This window comes from Mastigoproctus giganteus, chromosome 4, assembly GCF_048544385.1.
Source record: "Mastigoproctus giganteus isolate SK-2022 chromosome 4, ASM4854438v1, whole genome shotgun sequence".
Taxonomy (NCBI): Eukaryota; Metazoa; Arthropoda; class Arachnida; order Uropygi; family Thelyphonidae; genus Mastigoproctus; species Mastigoproctus giganteus.
In genome coordinates this window covers 80,391,987-80,408,459 of record NC_143578.1, presented here as the reverse complement: position 1 = coordinate 80,408,459, position 16,473 = coordinate 80,391,987, and the positions used below count along the sequence as shown (strand labels likewise).

At 38.3% G+C, this 16,473-nt stretch overlaps 1 protein-coding gene across 2 annotated transcripts in view; it reads left to right on the top strand.

The window, feature by feature from the left end:
• Window positions 1-16,473, top strand: part of LOC150086864 (ubiquitin carboxyl-terminal hydrolase 4-like) — a 475,539-nt gene that overhangs the window by 265,878 nt on the left and 193,188 nt on the right. For both annotated transcript variants that reach the window (XM_090372782.1, XM_090372781.1), the window contains one exon: window positions 11,849-11,977. In XM_090372782.1, coding sequence (XP_090228908.1) covers window positions 11,849-11,977 — 129 coding nt within the window. The remainder of the gene's footprint in view (window positions 1-11,848; window positions 11,978-16,473) is intronic.

The following is a 16,473-nucleotide window of genomic DNA, read 5'->3' as shown; positions in this document are numbered from 1 at the left end:
AGACAAATAAGCATAAAAAAAAATTGAAAGTCAAAATGTAGAGTGCTAAAAAAAATGTTGCAGAAAATGCTGGACCCCTTTTTTCTTATCCCTTCCATTTATCTTATTTGCAGGGTGTCCACAAATACCCTTTATAAAACTAAAACATTGTGAGAATAGAACGCATAATACAAACCTGAAACTACTTCCAGTGATAGAGGATATCTTAGTTTTTCTTCAACATCCAAAAAATGTAAGTACTGTAGTGTCAGTGGATGGCAGCATAATTGCAAAAGTGTAATCCTGGTGCAGTTTATCAACAAAATTTATTCTCTTGGTTTTGCCATTGATCAACAGCTTCTGTAAGCTATAACTAGTCTGGTTTCATCCTCAAACAGTAGCATAACATGTTACATGACGTTCACCTTGACATATTGCACTCATGACTGGCTCATTGTATGACCCTGTGCTTCATGTGAAAGTTTCTTGAACAAGCTGCACTGACATATTTTATTTTTGGCCACCACCTCAACCAGGATGATTATCCACACAGTTGTACTTGGTGGCTTCTTTTTAAATAGTGTTCAGAATTAATGTATAACAGCCATGAAGATCACAGTTCTTTGAACTAAAATATGCAATGTGCCAAACTGTAATCATGACCTTCTCGGGGAGTAAATTCTGCCATGATTACAGTTTTGCAACAATTATTCTGCCATCTGCTCCAATGTGCACATTTTCCAGTTGGTGAATAACAACTTGAAGATATCCTTTTTCACCTGTAGCTGGTTTAAGGTTTGTTTCATATATGCTGTTCACACAATAACATTTTAGTTCATCTGTTATACTGTGATTTTGACAGAAAACAGCCAGTTTCACTGTAGCTTAACTAAAGTTTGAAATCATTCATTCTTTCACTGGCATAGTTGCTAATAGAAGATATTAGTCTATCCACTTATTGTCATAATTTGCTTATTTATCTTCTTCCTCTCCAGTATTAGGCTGAGTGGCCTGTTAAATTTTTTTTATTTTTTATTTTATGAAAACCCCAAAACGAGAGGTATTAGAACCTATAGTACTTAGTACTGTGCTTCGGTTGTAGGTTGAAAAGACGAAAGAAGATATTTGTTGACATTAGACGTGAACTTCTGTAGACTGCAATTTTCAGGAAATACATATGAAGGAAGGTTGTTCCAGAAAACGGCAGTTGAATGAATAAACTAGGAAGATAAAAGTTGGTTCTGTGAGCTTGAAGTTGGACAGTAAATGGATGTTGGCTGGTGGCGGCACGTGCTCGGACTGTTTTGAAACAGATAGTGGGAATTATAGAAGCCAATTCAAAAGAACAGTGACTATGGAAGTATCTGTAGAAAAGGCATCCAACAGAGACAGTACATATATGAGACAGAGTTTAGAGATTGTTAAAGAGGAGTCATTAATTAACCTAACTGCCCTCTTCTGAATGGAATCAAGAAGCCTGAGAGAGGTTTTGGGGGCACTGCCCCCAGATGAAGGAACAGTATTCCATGCTAGGATGGATTTGTGATTTGTACAGAGTGAACAGCTGTTTGGAAGAAAAGTAACGCCGAGAGCGAAAGAGAAAACCAAGTTTTTTAGATGCAGAGGAAGCAATATTTGTAATGTGCTTGTGACAAGAGAGAGATTAGAAGTCAGGGTAATCCCCAAAAGAGATATATCATTTTGCCTAGAAATTAGAGTGTCACCAACGATAAGCATAGGAGCAGAAGAATCCTTTTTTGCGAGATATAAGACAAGACTGAGTTTTAGAAGGATTGAAATCAACTAAGTTGTCTTTGCCCCACTGGAGAATTACCTGAAGATCGGCATTTAAAGAATTGGTAGCAGATTTTCGAGAAGTTGAAGCTGATTGAACAGGGCAAGGTTTCTCAAAATGGAAAGTGGAATGCAATGTGCTATCATCGACAAAACTATGGATAGGATTTCCAGTCAATGGAAAAAGGTCATTAATATACAAAAGAAATGAATCTTGGGGGAAAGAAATGAATCTTGGTGTACACCAGCATTAATGGAGAAGTTAGAAGACAAGAGAGACATCTACCATCACCCTCAGTGAGTGATAAAAACAGTTGGCAAACCATAAGATGGAAGCTTGTTTAGAAGACCTTTATGCAAAACACAATCAAAAGCCTTTGAGATGTCAAGAGCAACTGCTTGTGTTTCACTGAGCTTTTCCATTGAATTTGTCCATAAATGGGTAACATAAGTCAGAATATCACCTGTGGATTGACACTGACGGAATCCATACTGCCGATTGTTGATCAGACGGAAGGTCTCTAGGTAGTTTTTAAGAGTTTTCAGTTAATTGATTTCTCCATTACTTTAGAAAGAGTAGAAGTAATTGCAATGGGATGATAATTGGATGGGAGGGAGGGATTTGTCACCCTTTTTAGGAACTGGCTGGAAATGAGCAAATTTCCAAGCAGAATAAAAAATACCTTTGGAATAAGAAAATTTTCTGTTTTGTACTCTGGGACGACCAAACTGTCAGAGGAGTACACAAGATAGACAGAATACAAGAAACAGCACCTTATTTAGCAGTCACAGGGTTGAACCTCGGTCACTCAAGGCACATGTACTTATGCACCCGCACGCCTGACCCCTCGGCTACGGCGGCCTATGTGAAAAAAGTGAAAAAAGGCAACAAAGAACAGGAGTAAGTTCAGGAGCACAGGTTTTGAGAACAAGTGGAGAAATACCATCAGGACCTGGAGCTTTCTTAGCATCAAGATTCATCAAAATCCTTTTGATGGAAGACCACAGGAGGCATTGAATGGAGCATATTGGGAATGGTGGGAGGTATTTTACCAAGATCATTAATACATGAGTTGGAAGAAAATTGGGATGCTAGCAGGTCAGCTTTATCCTTGGCTGCAGTGACAACAGAACCATCTGGTTTTGACAGAGGTGGGAGCAGAGATGGGCAAAAGTTGCGGCCAATAGCTTTGAGACAAGAGGCAAGAGACCAGAATGCTCGGCTACCATTAGGCAAGAAGCAAGTTTTCTACACTTAGCTTGTTCAAAATCTAGTTTGGACTGATTAATAACTGCTTTACAATTCTTGTGCACTTTGGTGTAGGCAGAAAATAAAACTGAAGAATTGGAAAGAAACCAAAGCAACTTTATCTGAAAAAAAAAAAAAAAAAAAAAAGATCTATACCTCCCAAGCACTTCCTAATTCATTTCACAAATATACATGGTCTCAATTCTAATCTCAACGATGTTTGTTTGTTTCCACTTGCAGTCTGCCAAACCGCATGTACTTTTTCTGACAGAATCTCAGTTATCAGTTGATTCAACTACTGCTCATATCAGATGCCCAAATTTTTATCCGGTGTATGATTCCTTTTGCCTCAAAGGTGGTACTTGTGCATATGTCCGTTCTTATATTCCCTGTCTGAGACTTGGCAATTTGGAATCTACTCTTTTTGATCTTCTCTGGCTTAAAATCTCTCTACCTCATTGTTTCAAATTCATCTGTTATGTCTACCGTTCTCCCAACTCCACTAATCACTTGGAAATCTTTGACTTTCTTGAGTCCAACTTTGCTAACAGTGAGGTAATTTTCCTTGGTGATTTTAATGTTCACAACTCCAGCTGGCTTCCGTTTTCTAGTCACACCGACCCAGCAGGTCGAAATGCTCGGGGTTTTCTAATTACTAATGACCTAGCACAGATTGTTCATTTACCTACAAGAATACCGGACAATCCTAATCATACAGCCAACACGCTTCTTTTTCTCACAAACAACCCTTCTAAGTACACGGTTGAAGTGAGAGGTCCTTTAGGCACTTCAGATCACAACTTGTTGATTGCCTCTTGTCCAATGGAGCCTTTATCTCATGGCTATTCCCAACATCGTGTTGTGTGGTATTTCAAGAATGCAAAATGGGATAACCTGTGAAATTTCTTTTCTTCTTTTCCTTAGTTGGATTACTGTTTCAAAACTTCTGATGTCAACGTTTGCTCAGATTGTCTCAGTGAAATTATTCTTGCAGGAATGGAATGGAATCCTTTATCCCACACTCAACTTTAAAATCTTGTCCTTTATCTAAACCTTGGTTTTCCAATAAATGTGCTAAGGCTGTTCAAGAGAAGAATGTTGCATATCGTAATTGGCTTGTTTCTAATTCTTCAGTTTCATTTTCTGCCTACACCAAAGCTCGCAACAATTGTAAAGCAGTTATTAATCAGTCCAAACTAGAGTTTGAACAAGCTAATAGTATAAAACTTGCTTCTTGCCCTAATGGTAGCCCCCCCCATTTTTCTTCCAACTCATGTATTAATGATCTTGGTAAAACACCTCCCACCATTCCCAACACGCTCCATTCAATGCCTCCTGTGTTCTTCCATCAAAAGGATGTCAGAAATATTTTGACGAATCTTGATGCTAAGAAAGCTCCAGGTCCCGATGGTATTTCTCCACTTGTTCTGAAAACCTGTGCTCCTGAACTTATTCCTATTCTTTGCCACCCTTTTTTCACTTTCTTATTCCAAAGGTGTTTTTCCTTCTGCTTTGAAATTTGCTCATATCCAGCCAGTTCCTAAATAGAGTGACAAATCCCTCCCATAAAATTATCGTCCCATTGCAATTACTTCTACTCTTTCTAAAGTAATGGAGAAATCAATTAAACGCCGACTCTTAAACTACCTAAAAACCTTCCGTCTGGTCAACGATCACCAGTATGGATTCCGTCAGTGTCGATCCACTAGTGATATGCTGGCTTATGTTACCCATTTATGGACTAATTCAATGGAAAGGTTCGGTGAAACACAAGCAGTTGCTTTTGACATCTCAAAGGCTGTCGATTGTGTCTGGCATAAAGGTCTTCTAAACAAGGTTCCATCTTATGGTTTGCCAACTGTTTTTTGTAATTGGTTATCCAGCTTTCTCTCTGATCGCTAGGCGCCTCCGTAGCCAGGTGGGTAGGAGCAGCAGTGTGTAGCACACGCTTCTTGATTAGACCGAGGTTCGAGCACGTCACCACCAAATACGGAGGATGCAGAAAGGTCAGGGAATGACCACCGCATTTCCTGGAGCAATATGGACTTAGTTGCTAATGCTCCTAAAAACCAAATAACAAACAAACAACAAACTCTGATCGCTCACTTTTGGTGATGGTAGATGGCTCTCTGTCTTCTAACTTTTCCATTAATGCTGGTGTCCCCCAAAGTTCAGTTCTTTCCCCCACTCTTTTCCTATTGTATATTAATGACCTTCTTCCATTGACTGGAAATCGTATCCATAGTTTTGCCAATGATAGCACATTGCATTCCACTTTCCATTTTGAGAAACCTTGTTGAAGCTGCTCAATCAACGTCAACTTCTCGAAAATCTGCTACCCATTTCTTAAATGCTGATCTTCAGGTAATTCTCCAGTCGGGCAAAGACAACTTAGTTGATATTAACCGTTCTAAAACTCAGTCTTGTCTTATATCTTGCAAAAAGGATTCTTCTGCTCCTATGCTTATCTATAGTGACACTCCGATTTCTAGGCAAAATGATATATCTCTTTTGAGGATTACCCTGACTTGTAGTCTCTCTTGGCACAAGCACATTACAAATATTGCTTCCTCTGCATCTAAAGAAACTTGATTTTTCGCTCTCGGCGTTACTTTTCTTCCAAATAGCTGCTCACTCTGTATAAATCGCAAATCCGCCCTGCCATGGAATACTGTTCCCACACCTGGAGTGGTGCCCCCAAAACCACTCTCAGGCTTCTTGATTCCATTCAGAAGAGGGTAGTTAGGTTAATTAATGATTCATCTCTAACAGAGTCTCTCCACTTGCTGTCTCATAGATGTACTGTTTCTGCTGCATGCCTGTTCTACAGATACTTCCATGGGAACTGTTCTTCCGAATTGGCTTCTATAATTCCCACCCACTCTTTCAAAACAGGCCGAACACATGCCACCACCAGCCAACATCCTTTTACCGTCCGACTTTAAACTCTCAGAACCAACTTTTCATCTTCCTCGTTTATTTATTCAACTGCCGTTTTCCGGAATAACCTTCCTTTATACGTATTTCCTTAAAATTACAGAAGTTCAAGTCCAATGTCAACAAATATCTTCTTTCGTCTTCTCAACTTCCAACCCAAGCACGGTACTAAGTACTATAGGTTCTAATACCTCTCGTGTTTGGGGTTTACATAAAAAAAAAAAAAAAAAAAAAACGATATGCAACGTTCTTCTCTTGAACAGCCTTAGCACATTTATTGGAAAACCAAGGTTTAAGTAAAATGACGAGATTTTAAAGTGGAGTGTGGAATAAAGGATTCCATTCCTACAAGAATACTGACACGATCTGAGTTTCGAAACACTAATCCTACCAAAGAAAGAAATCTCGCAGCTCATCCTATTTTCCATTCTTGTAATGCCAAACAATATGAGGTTGGGAATAGCCATGAGATATAAAGGCTTCATTGGAGAAGAGACAATCACCAAGTTGTGATCTGAGGTGCCTAAAGGACCACTCACTTCGACCATGTACTTAGAAGGGTTGTTTGTGAGAAAAAGATCAAGCGTGTTGGCTGTATGGTTAGGATTGTCCGGTATTCTTGTAAGTAAATGAACAATCTGTGTAAGGTCATTAGTAATTAGAAAACCCTCAGCATCTCGACCAGCTGGGTCGGTGTGACTAAATTACCTCACTAAAATTACCTCACTGTTATGAAAGTTGGACTGGAGAAAGTCAAGTTGCAAAGAGAGGAAGTCAAAGAGCTCCAAGTGATTAGTGGAGTTGGGAGAATGATAGAGACAACAGATGAATTTGACACAATGAGGTAGAGAGAGATTTTAAGCCAGAGGATATCGAAAAGTGGAGATACCAAATTACTAAGTTTCTTTCAGGGAATATCGGAATGGACATATACACAAGTTATCACCTTTGAGGCAAAAGGAGTCATACAGGAAATATTTTGGGCAACTGAGATGACCAATAGTTGAATCAACCAATAACTGAGATTCTGTCAAAAAAAGTACGTGGGGTTTGGCAGACTGCAAGTGGAAATGGATATCGTTGAGATTAGAATTGAGACCACATATATATATGTGAAATGAACTAGGAAGTGTATGGGAGGTTTAGATATTTTCACAGATGTGGTTACTCTATTAGTTTGTCAATTCATGGTGTATTCAATAGTAAGAAAAATTTGTGGGGGGGGGAAGACATGCTGTATGAAGTAATGAAATTTTTGAATATGGCGTACACATGATATGAATATACCCAGATCCTTGACATAACGTGGCCTCAACAATGGGTGCCTCCGTAGCCATGTGGGAAGGAGCAGCAGTGCGTAGCACACGCTTCTTGATTAGACCGGAGTTCGAGCCCATCACCACCAAATGCGGAGGATACAGAAATGTCAGGTAATGACCACCGCATATTCCTGGAGCAATATGGCCTTAGTTGCTAATGCTCCTAAAAACCAAATAACAACAGCCTCAACAATGCCCCCAACATACACACTACTCGTACTCTCTCCAGTCACTATCTGGCAGAGTAGAGGATAGCAAGATTATACACTAGGTGATCCGGAAACCTCCTAAAGAGTTCCCAATAGGTTCAGTCCGGTGTACTAAATAGCGGCTGGCCTGCGTACACTGTTTTAGAGCTGTACCATCGAAATGTAAGGAAGATTGGATCTCACCATTATGTTCATCATAACCTCAAAAGTCACAGTTATACTGCATGATGGAAGGGTTAACTGGAATTTAGTTCTAGAGATTCAACATGGGTTCCACCACTTCAGCATCCAATAAGCAAAATGGTGGTATTGCACTGGCTGATGAGAGTCATCTACCACCTAGTATTGCCTGGTAACACAGAGGGGGCATCATTCCTCAATGTGGTGTGGGTGCCACACCTCGACCGCTGCTTACGTTGCTTCACACCTGGGTGGTCACCCACAGTGTGCTTATGCATGGAGGTTATACCCAGGATTACTAACAGTCCCACCATCGTGAATGTGCAAGCAGAGGATTTGACTGTCTCAGACCATCCGGACTTCGCCGAAATTGGATCTGCTTGACTTGAATGTCACCCGAATATCAGTTCCATCAGCGTTTTAGACTCCCAGGTAGCAAATACAGCTTGTTTGGCATATCTGAGAGAATGTCTGTGACAACCTCAAGGACCTGTTATGGTCTCTCTCCATCTTTGCAGGGGTCTGCCTCTGTCTCTCCTTCCCTGTGGTTTGTAGTTTAGTATCTCTTTCGGATAGCATCTGCCCTCCAATCTCTCTACATGCTGGATCCATCTGTTTCTGTATGATTCGATATAATTCACTATTAAGGTTGTCTGCAGTTCTGACAGGATGTCTTGATTTCTTTTCTGTCAAGTCTGGTATAGCCTGCGGTTCTGCACATGAAACGCATTTCTGCACCAGTCGGCTCCTATCCTCTTTGCTCTTTGTCCATGCCTCAGAGCTATAGGTTAGGATAGGTCTGGCAAGGGTGTTATGTGTCCGTGTCCTTGTTTTCTTGTACACCAGATTAGATTTGAAAATATGGTTTATAATTTTAGTAATTACTATGTAATTTACTTTTTGCTCAATATCTCTTTCTTTTTCATATGACAGGTGGTATCTTAGGTATTCAAAAGTGTTAACTTGTTCGATAATATTATTGTCAAAGCAGATCTTGCTTCTTATTGGATCTCTTCACTTCAAATGCCATCACGTTTGTGTTTGAAGATGAGATTTCCATATTGAATGAGTTTGCTATTTTGTTTAATGAGAAGATGGCTTTCTGCACTGAGTTGTCATTGTCTTCTATTAGGACCTGGTCATCAGCAAAAAGCAGTGTGTCCACTCTTGCTTTGTGGCTAATTTTGATGCCTGTTTTGGAGATTTTCCTCCATTCTCTTATAATATGATTTACATATATGTTGAATAGAAGTGGGGACAGTCCAAAACCCTGTCACATCCCTGTATTTTTTTCTTGTCTCCAATTCACTTGTTTGTGATTCAATCTTAATTTTTACTCTATTTTTATAGATATTGAGGATGGCCTCGATCAGCTGGTTTGGTATATTGTGTTATTTTAAATTTTCAAATAATTTTGTTCGGTTCACTTTGGCAAAGGCTTTTTTGTAATCTATGAATAAGAAATGGGTTTTCAAATTAAACTGTCTTCTTTTTTATATCAGGAGCTTGAGTGTGAAGTAAGCTTCAGTGCATGATCTTTCCTCTTGAACCCGTTTTGTTCTTCTCCAAGGATGTTTCCATAGTATTTACTAAGTTTCAGTTTTAAGAGGCTTGAGTATGCAGTAATGCAGTCGTTTATATTGGCTTTTTTGAAAATTGACACTACCAGAGCATTTTGCCAGCTATCTGGTGGCCCACAAAAATCTCATTCATCAGTTCAAGTAACTTAATTTCAAAATTTTTTCCTGAATATTTGATCCAGCTCTATGTTAATTCTGTCGTTAACATTTTTGATTTTTACTGTTTATAAGCACTGTTTCCATTTATGTTAGTGAAGGTTTCTATTATATTATTGTTAATGTTGTTTTAGCCAGAGGAGGATCAACTATGGTCCATAGGTTTTTATAATAAGTGAGCCAATCTTCTAACAGTATTGTGTTAATTTTGACTGTTTCCTTGAGGTTACTGTTCATTTGTCTTATTACTTTGTATACTCTAGTACATGGCTTATTAATGTCTTTTTCTAAGTTGGTGACAAAATTGTTCCATTGATTGATCCCAGGGGCTCATTTCTGTTGAGGATGAGCTTGGCACACCCAGGGTCCTGAGCTGGATATCATCACTCTTCTCTTACTTTGTGATTCCCTTCTACTTCTGATATTCTAATTCTCTCTCTCTCTCTCTCTCTCTCTCTCTCTCTCTCTCTCTCTCTCTCTCTCTCTCTCTCTCTCTCGCTCGCTCGCTCGCAGGGTAACTCGGGAATTTTTTTTTTTTTTTTTTTTTGCTGGTGCAGCATAAGTCTCAGGCTTCCTTGCACCATATAGCTAATAATAATAATAATCTCTGTCTTTTACATTTTTCTGTTTTGGCTGTGGCTCTTTTTCGTTTATATTCCACTTCATCTTCTAGTTTTTTTGTGGTTATCCATTTTTTATATGCATTCCTTTTCTCCTGAATTCTAGTGCTGATTTCCGCATCCTACTGCCGTAGCACTTGTTTTCTCTGCCGTCATTTTTTCACACCCAGTGCTGCCCCTGCTGATTCTTCTAAGGTTTTCCCAAGGTGGCTCCAGTTATCGTCTATATTTACTCCTGCAAGATGATTTGTTAATTTCTTATCTATTTCTTGTTGATATTCTTCCAAATTTCGGGATCATTTAGGGAGCTTACTTTATATATACATTCTTGAGATGGTTGTTCCTTTTTATGCCTCAGCCATGGTGGAGGTAATCTCAGGGTAGTCACAGTTAAGAAATGGTCTGATTAAATTTCATATCCTCTAAAAACTCTTGTGTCGAGTATGAATTTTCCTACTTTGCTGTTTGCCAAGGTATAATAGAATAGATTTGTTTCTCTTGCAGACCATCGTGGGCATCTTTGTGTTTAAATATTGTGTTCATTATTTTAAAATTATTATAGATCGAGAAATCAATTAATCTGTGGCCATTTATATTTTTGGTTGGTTCTCCAAAGCTGCCTACATGATTTTTGGATTTTTATGTTTTCTACTCTAGCATTCATGTCTCCCATCAGGAGCAGCATGTCATTCTTATTTACTTTTTCTATTATCCTTTGAAGTTGGCTGTAAAATTCATAGCTGTCTTCTCTGCTTCTTCTTCTGGTGCATAAAGGCCTATTGTTAGATACCCTCTTTCTATTTTTAGACATATTTGTATTATTCTTTCTCTCCAATAGATATAATTATTTATTCTATCTTTGAGTGATTTGTGAATCATAATTGATACTCCTGTTCTTGCTCGTTCTCCTTTTCTAACACCACTGTAGATATGGATGTAGTTGATGGTTTTCTGAAGTTTCTTTTTTGTCTCTGTCAGAATAGCTATTTTAATTTTCTTTTGCATCAGAATATCATCAATTTGATCTTCCTTGTGAGTTATATTTCTCACTTTCCAAGTAGCAAAGAATGTTTTTTTCCTTTTTCCAGTTGTTATCCTTAGCCGGGCTAGGGTCATTTCTGTACAAGGCAGTCCTGAACTTTTTATTTTGAGACCTGAAAGTAAGTGATTGGTTACTGGCCAAAACACAAGGTGTCCAGTGACACGGCTGCTGTCTGAGGCTGTTGGACATTTGGCATTTCCTACAACTAAAGATGTTATGCTTATCCCGGCAATACCCAGTTGTCAGAGCCCTGTCAGTTTAAACGGGCCACACCAACATGAAGTTGGAGTTAACATTTGACTGGGAAAGGCTTTGTGTTGCACATCACTGGCCCATTAGAAAACCCTGCTTTCTAATGGGCCAATTTATTTTTTTATAAATTATGCAATAAAGCATTTAAATAACATTTTTATTGTTTGAATATTAAATCTGCTTAGCATATAGCAATTTGCTTATTTATAAATTATATAATAAAGCATTTAAATAACATTTTTATTGTTTGAATATTAAATCTGCTCAGCATATAGCAAGTTCATTAAAGCAGTGCCAGACATTTATTTAAAAACGAGATTCCAGAATGCCAGTTTATCTCCCTTCCCTAACACATATAAATATATTAATGCTTAAGGAATAGCAGCTTTAAATTGTCGTGTTGTTCTTTGTAATAGGGATAATATTTTAATATCTCTTTTCTTACTTTGCATTATGTTAAAATTTCAACAAACATTTTCGTTGATTTTAACGCAATATAATAGGCAAAAAATTTGTATCTTATTTTTGTAGGCTAAGATCAGGAGTAAATAATTACAGCATTGCCTCATTCCAGCTTTTTGGCCATCCACTTCTAGTTGCTGTACCAAGAAAAGGTTGTACTTATGATACCTTGTATAGAATTATTCTTAGGAACATGTCGTAAGTATTCTAACAATATTGAGCAATAACTGTCTAAATTGATAGTTTACAAACCCATTGCGTGAATTTTTTCTTTTATTCTTTATATGTATATCTCACTTTATTAGCATACCATGAGGTTTGCATTGCTTATAGCCATAATCACATATTGCAATCAAATGGTTTATCCCAGGGCTGTAGTGGATGGTATATGTGGATATATGCCATATATCCTCTGAATTTTTTTAGGTGAATAGTATATACCTTCTGGTGTTTGAAAAACTTGAAAAAACAATTATTATTAAAATATTTACTGAAAATAAAAAAAAAAATTATTAGAATTTGATTAGCCAATACTTATAGTCTTATTATTTTCAATAAACAGGAATCCCTCGATTAGTGTGAGACTTGAATTAGTGCAGTTTATAATTAGCTACCAATTTTCGATTAGCACGAATCAAAATTCCATGCTAGGCCTAAAGAAACTGAAGCTGGCGATGCTACAAAAGTCAGTACTAAGCTACGAATCTAAATACACTGCTAAAGTATGCATAACATTATAGTACATTATAGAAATACATCGCTTGTTTTCTTAGTGAGCGTGCGGCTTTGTTCACAAAAGGGGGAGTTACATGTACTGTATATTTTGCATCGCGTCATACCTTCTCCACCGAGAAGGAAAAATAAACAAAAACAAACGCAAGATACAGTGTGGGAAGCTAGTTTGTTTTTCTACCATAAGAAAATAAAAGGAAATGGATTATTTCAAATGTGTATTGTTACAACAATTGAAATATTTTCTAACATTATGCACTCTGAAGGACATTACCGGCTGTGCCACATTTATTACATACATGCAGATCAGTTGCTTTCAGTTATTCTTGCGTTGATATGCAGACTGTTATCTCCTGTCATTATGTGTTGTTTATATTAATTACTATGCATACTAATTAATTACATTAATTTCTATTAAATTTTTTTATGTATTACGTAACTATTAACTATGGATAAAAAGAAAAGTATATCTGATAGTGCCTCTGGTAAAAAGAAAAAAGTGATAACATTAGATGAAAAAATTGAAGTCATTAAAAGATTTGAAGAAGGTGATAGTAAAAATACAAATTTCTCAACATCTTGGAATGCCTGAGTCAACTGTTCAAATGATTTTAAGTAAAGCCAGTGCATAAAAGGAAAAAGGTAAGCTTGCTTCATCATCAGCATGCACGCAAACCACAAGAAATAGAAGTGTTACGATGATTGAGATAGAACATCTTTTAGCCATTTGGATAGAAGACTGCAATCAAAAAAGAATTCCAATCTGCGCAACGACCATAAAAACAAAAGCCTTGAATATTTTTGCAAAGTTAAAGGAAAAGTCAACAATAGAAAACTTGGGTAGAGCGGTAACTGAAGAAAATGTTCAAGCAAGTTCTTCAAAAGAAAAAATGATTGAAATGGAAATGGAAGAAAATTTCACTGTCAGTAAAGGCTGGTTTGCACGTTTATATTGCACGATTTTGCATTGCACGAGGGTTTCGAGGAACACAACTATCGTGCTATATGAGAACTGACTGTATTTATCAATGATATTAGCATTAGCATTAGTAGAGGCATATGATGCAAGAAAGCAAGCTTATTCAGCATCAGCCAAAAAAAAAAAAAAAAAAAAACAACCACTACTCCCATTTCACCCCTCAATTCGTTCGAAATACCTGTCCAGCTGAGCCTTAAATTTGTTTAGGCTATCAACTTCAACAACAAGCGATGGAAGTCTATTCCACAAACCAACTGCCCGCTGGCTAAAGGCGAATTTCCGCACATCTATCCGACATCCGTCCTTCCTCAATTTGAATTTATGCCCTCTCAGGTGATTATTCTGAGCAAGAGGAAGAATTCCATCGGCATTGAGCATGCTCAAGCCATTCAAAGCCTTGTACACCTCTATCAGATCACCTCGGCGATGCCTAGTCTCCAGGCTCTGTAATTTGCAAAACTTAAGCCTTTCTTCGTAAGAGCAACCCTTTGTTCCATTCACTAATCTTGTTGCCCTTCTCTGTACTCGTTCCAGCAGCTCTACATCCTTCTTGAAATGAGGCCTCCAGACCTGTATACAGTACTCAAGGTGTGGCCTGACCAATGCCTTATACAAGGGAATAATCACATCCCTGTCCCTGCTAGAAAAATTCCTGTATATCATTGACAAGACACCATGAGCTACTCTTGCAGCTCGTCTGCACTGCTCAGAGAACTTCATATCTGCCTGCACAATTACCCCCAGATCCTTTTCATTCTCTACCACTGTCAGCGTAGTACCACAGAGTTGATACGTTGATCTGGGGTTACTGTTTCCCATATGTAGTACTTTACATTTGTCAATGTTAAACTTCATTTGCCACCTCTCAGCCCATCTGCTCAACCTTTCCAGATCCTGTTGCAGCAGCATAGTATCAGTAGTGTCTTTAACAACCCTGCCAACCTTTGTATCGTCTGCAAACTTGGACATTAAGCCTGATACACCATCATCAATATCATTTATAAATACAGAAAACAACAATGGACCCAACACTGAACCCTGAGGAACTCCACTAATAACATTAGTCCACGTTGAGCAGTGTCCATTGATTACCACTCTCTGTCTTCTGCCACTCAACCATCCCTTTATCCATAGCAGCAATTTGCCTCGAATGCCACACTTCTCCAATTTGTGCAGCAGTCTTCCATGCGCAACAGTATCAAAAGCCTTTCTAAGATCCAAATATATAATATCAAAGTTATTCCCTGCATCCAGTTCTTTTGTGACTACATCATAGTATCCAATCAAATTGGTCAGACAAGACCTGCCCTTAACAAACCCATGCTGTGTCTGAGCTATAACTGAATTCTTGTCCAGATGATCCTGCAGTGCTTCTTTAACCAGTGCCTCCATTAATTTTCCTGGAACCGAAGTTAAACTAACAGGTCTATAATTACTTGTGTCAGCCTTTGATCCTCCTTTGTGAATTGGGGTTACATTTGCACATCTCCAGTCCATGGGTACCTCCCCTGAGTCCAAAGAAGCTCTCATAATTATGGCTAGGGGTTTGCTTACTTCCTTTGCTGCCTCCTTTAATATAACTGGATAGATCCCATCCACCCCGGGTGCCTTTTTTATGTTTATCCTCAACAATTTCTCCTCCACTTTCCTCTCAGTTATTAGAAAATCCATCTAGCTCACTGCCAATGTTTACTTCACCTACGACATTCCCCTTCCTGAATAACTCCTCATATGTGAATGTAGATGCAAAATACTCGTTTAGATTGTTAGCCACCTGAGCTGGATCCTCAACTGTTGAACCATCAACATCCAGTGGACCAATCTGATTCATCCCTTTCCTTCTTGAGTTTAAATAGGTAAAGAACTCTTTTCTGTTTTTCTTTGCATCCTTTGCCAAGGATTTCTCATGATCTGCCTTTGCCTGCCTAATCTCCTTTGTGACTTGGTTACAGACCAACTTATATCTATCATAGGCTTCCACGTCACCCATTAATTTGTATGTATCCCATGCATTTTTCTTCTCTGCCATATGTCTCATTAGTTCATCTGACAACCATTTAGGCCTGAACCTTGAACAATATTTCTTGGTTGGTATGTAAAGCCTGGTAGCTTCCAAGATTAGTTCCTTGAATGCTTCCCATTTTGAATTTGCTGTTGGTAACATCATCAGTTGGTCCCACTGTATAGAATTTAAATACTGTCTCAGACCAGCATAGTCGCCTTTACGAAAGCAAAAACCCTTCCCTTTACCTCTGATGGTAGTTACCTCCTTGAGTAAATCCCACTTCAGCACACTGTGATCACTGCCACCCAGTGGTTCATTTATCTGCAGATTCCTAATGCATGAAGAATCACTACTGATAATCAGATCAAGAGTATTACTCCCTCTAGTTGCCTCCCGAACATGCTGGTGTAGAAAACAATCATCCAATAAATCCACAAAAGCCTTGCTAGTGTGTGAGTGACCAACCCACAAATTCCAGTCAATATCTGGGAAATTAAAATACCGCATTATAAGACTCTCTGATTTACTGGCCCATTCTATTTCCCTGTACAGTATCTTATTATACTCATCAGAGTCATTAGGCCTATAGCACACTCCTACTCTCAATTTTGATTTACCTATGCTTATGTCACACCAAACTGACTCAACACTGCACTGTCCAGCGATGTCAACTGGCTTCACTTCCTTGGATTTTATGTGTTTTTTAACTAATAGCATAACCCCTCCTCCCTTCCTATCCTGTCTATCCTTTCTGTAGACGTTGTACTCCCCAAATTCCAGTTCTGCATTCCTTATATCTGTGTGACCCCACGTCTCTGATATCCCAACAATATCTGCCTTTGATGTTTTGAGTAATACCTCAAATTCATCAAATTTATTTACTAAACTCCTAGCATTAGTGTACACGCAAGTATACATGCACCTGTTTCTATTCTTAGCTACCCTAACACAACCCATGTGTTTACTTGTACCGCAATG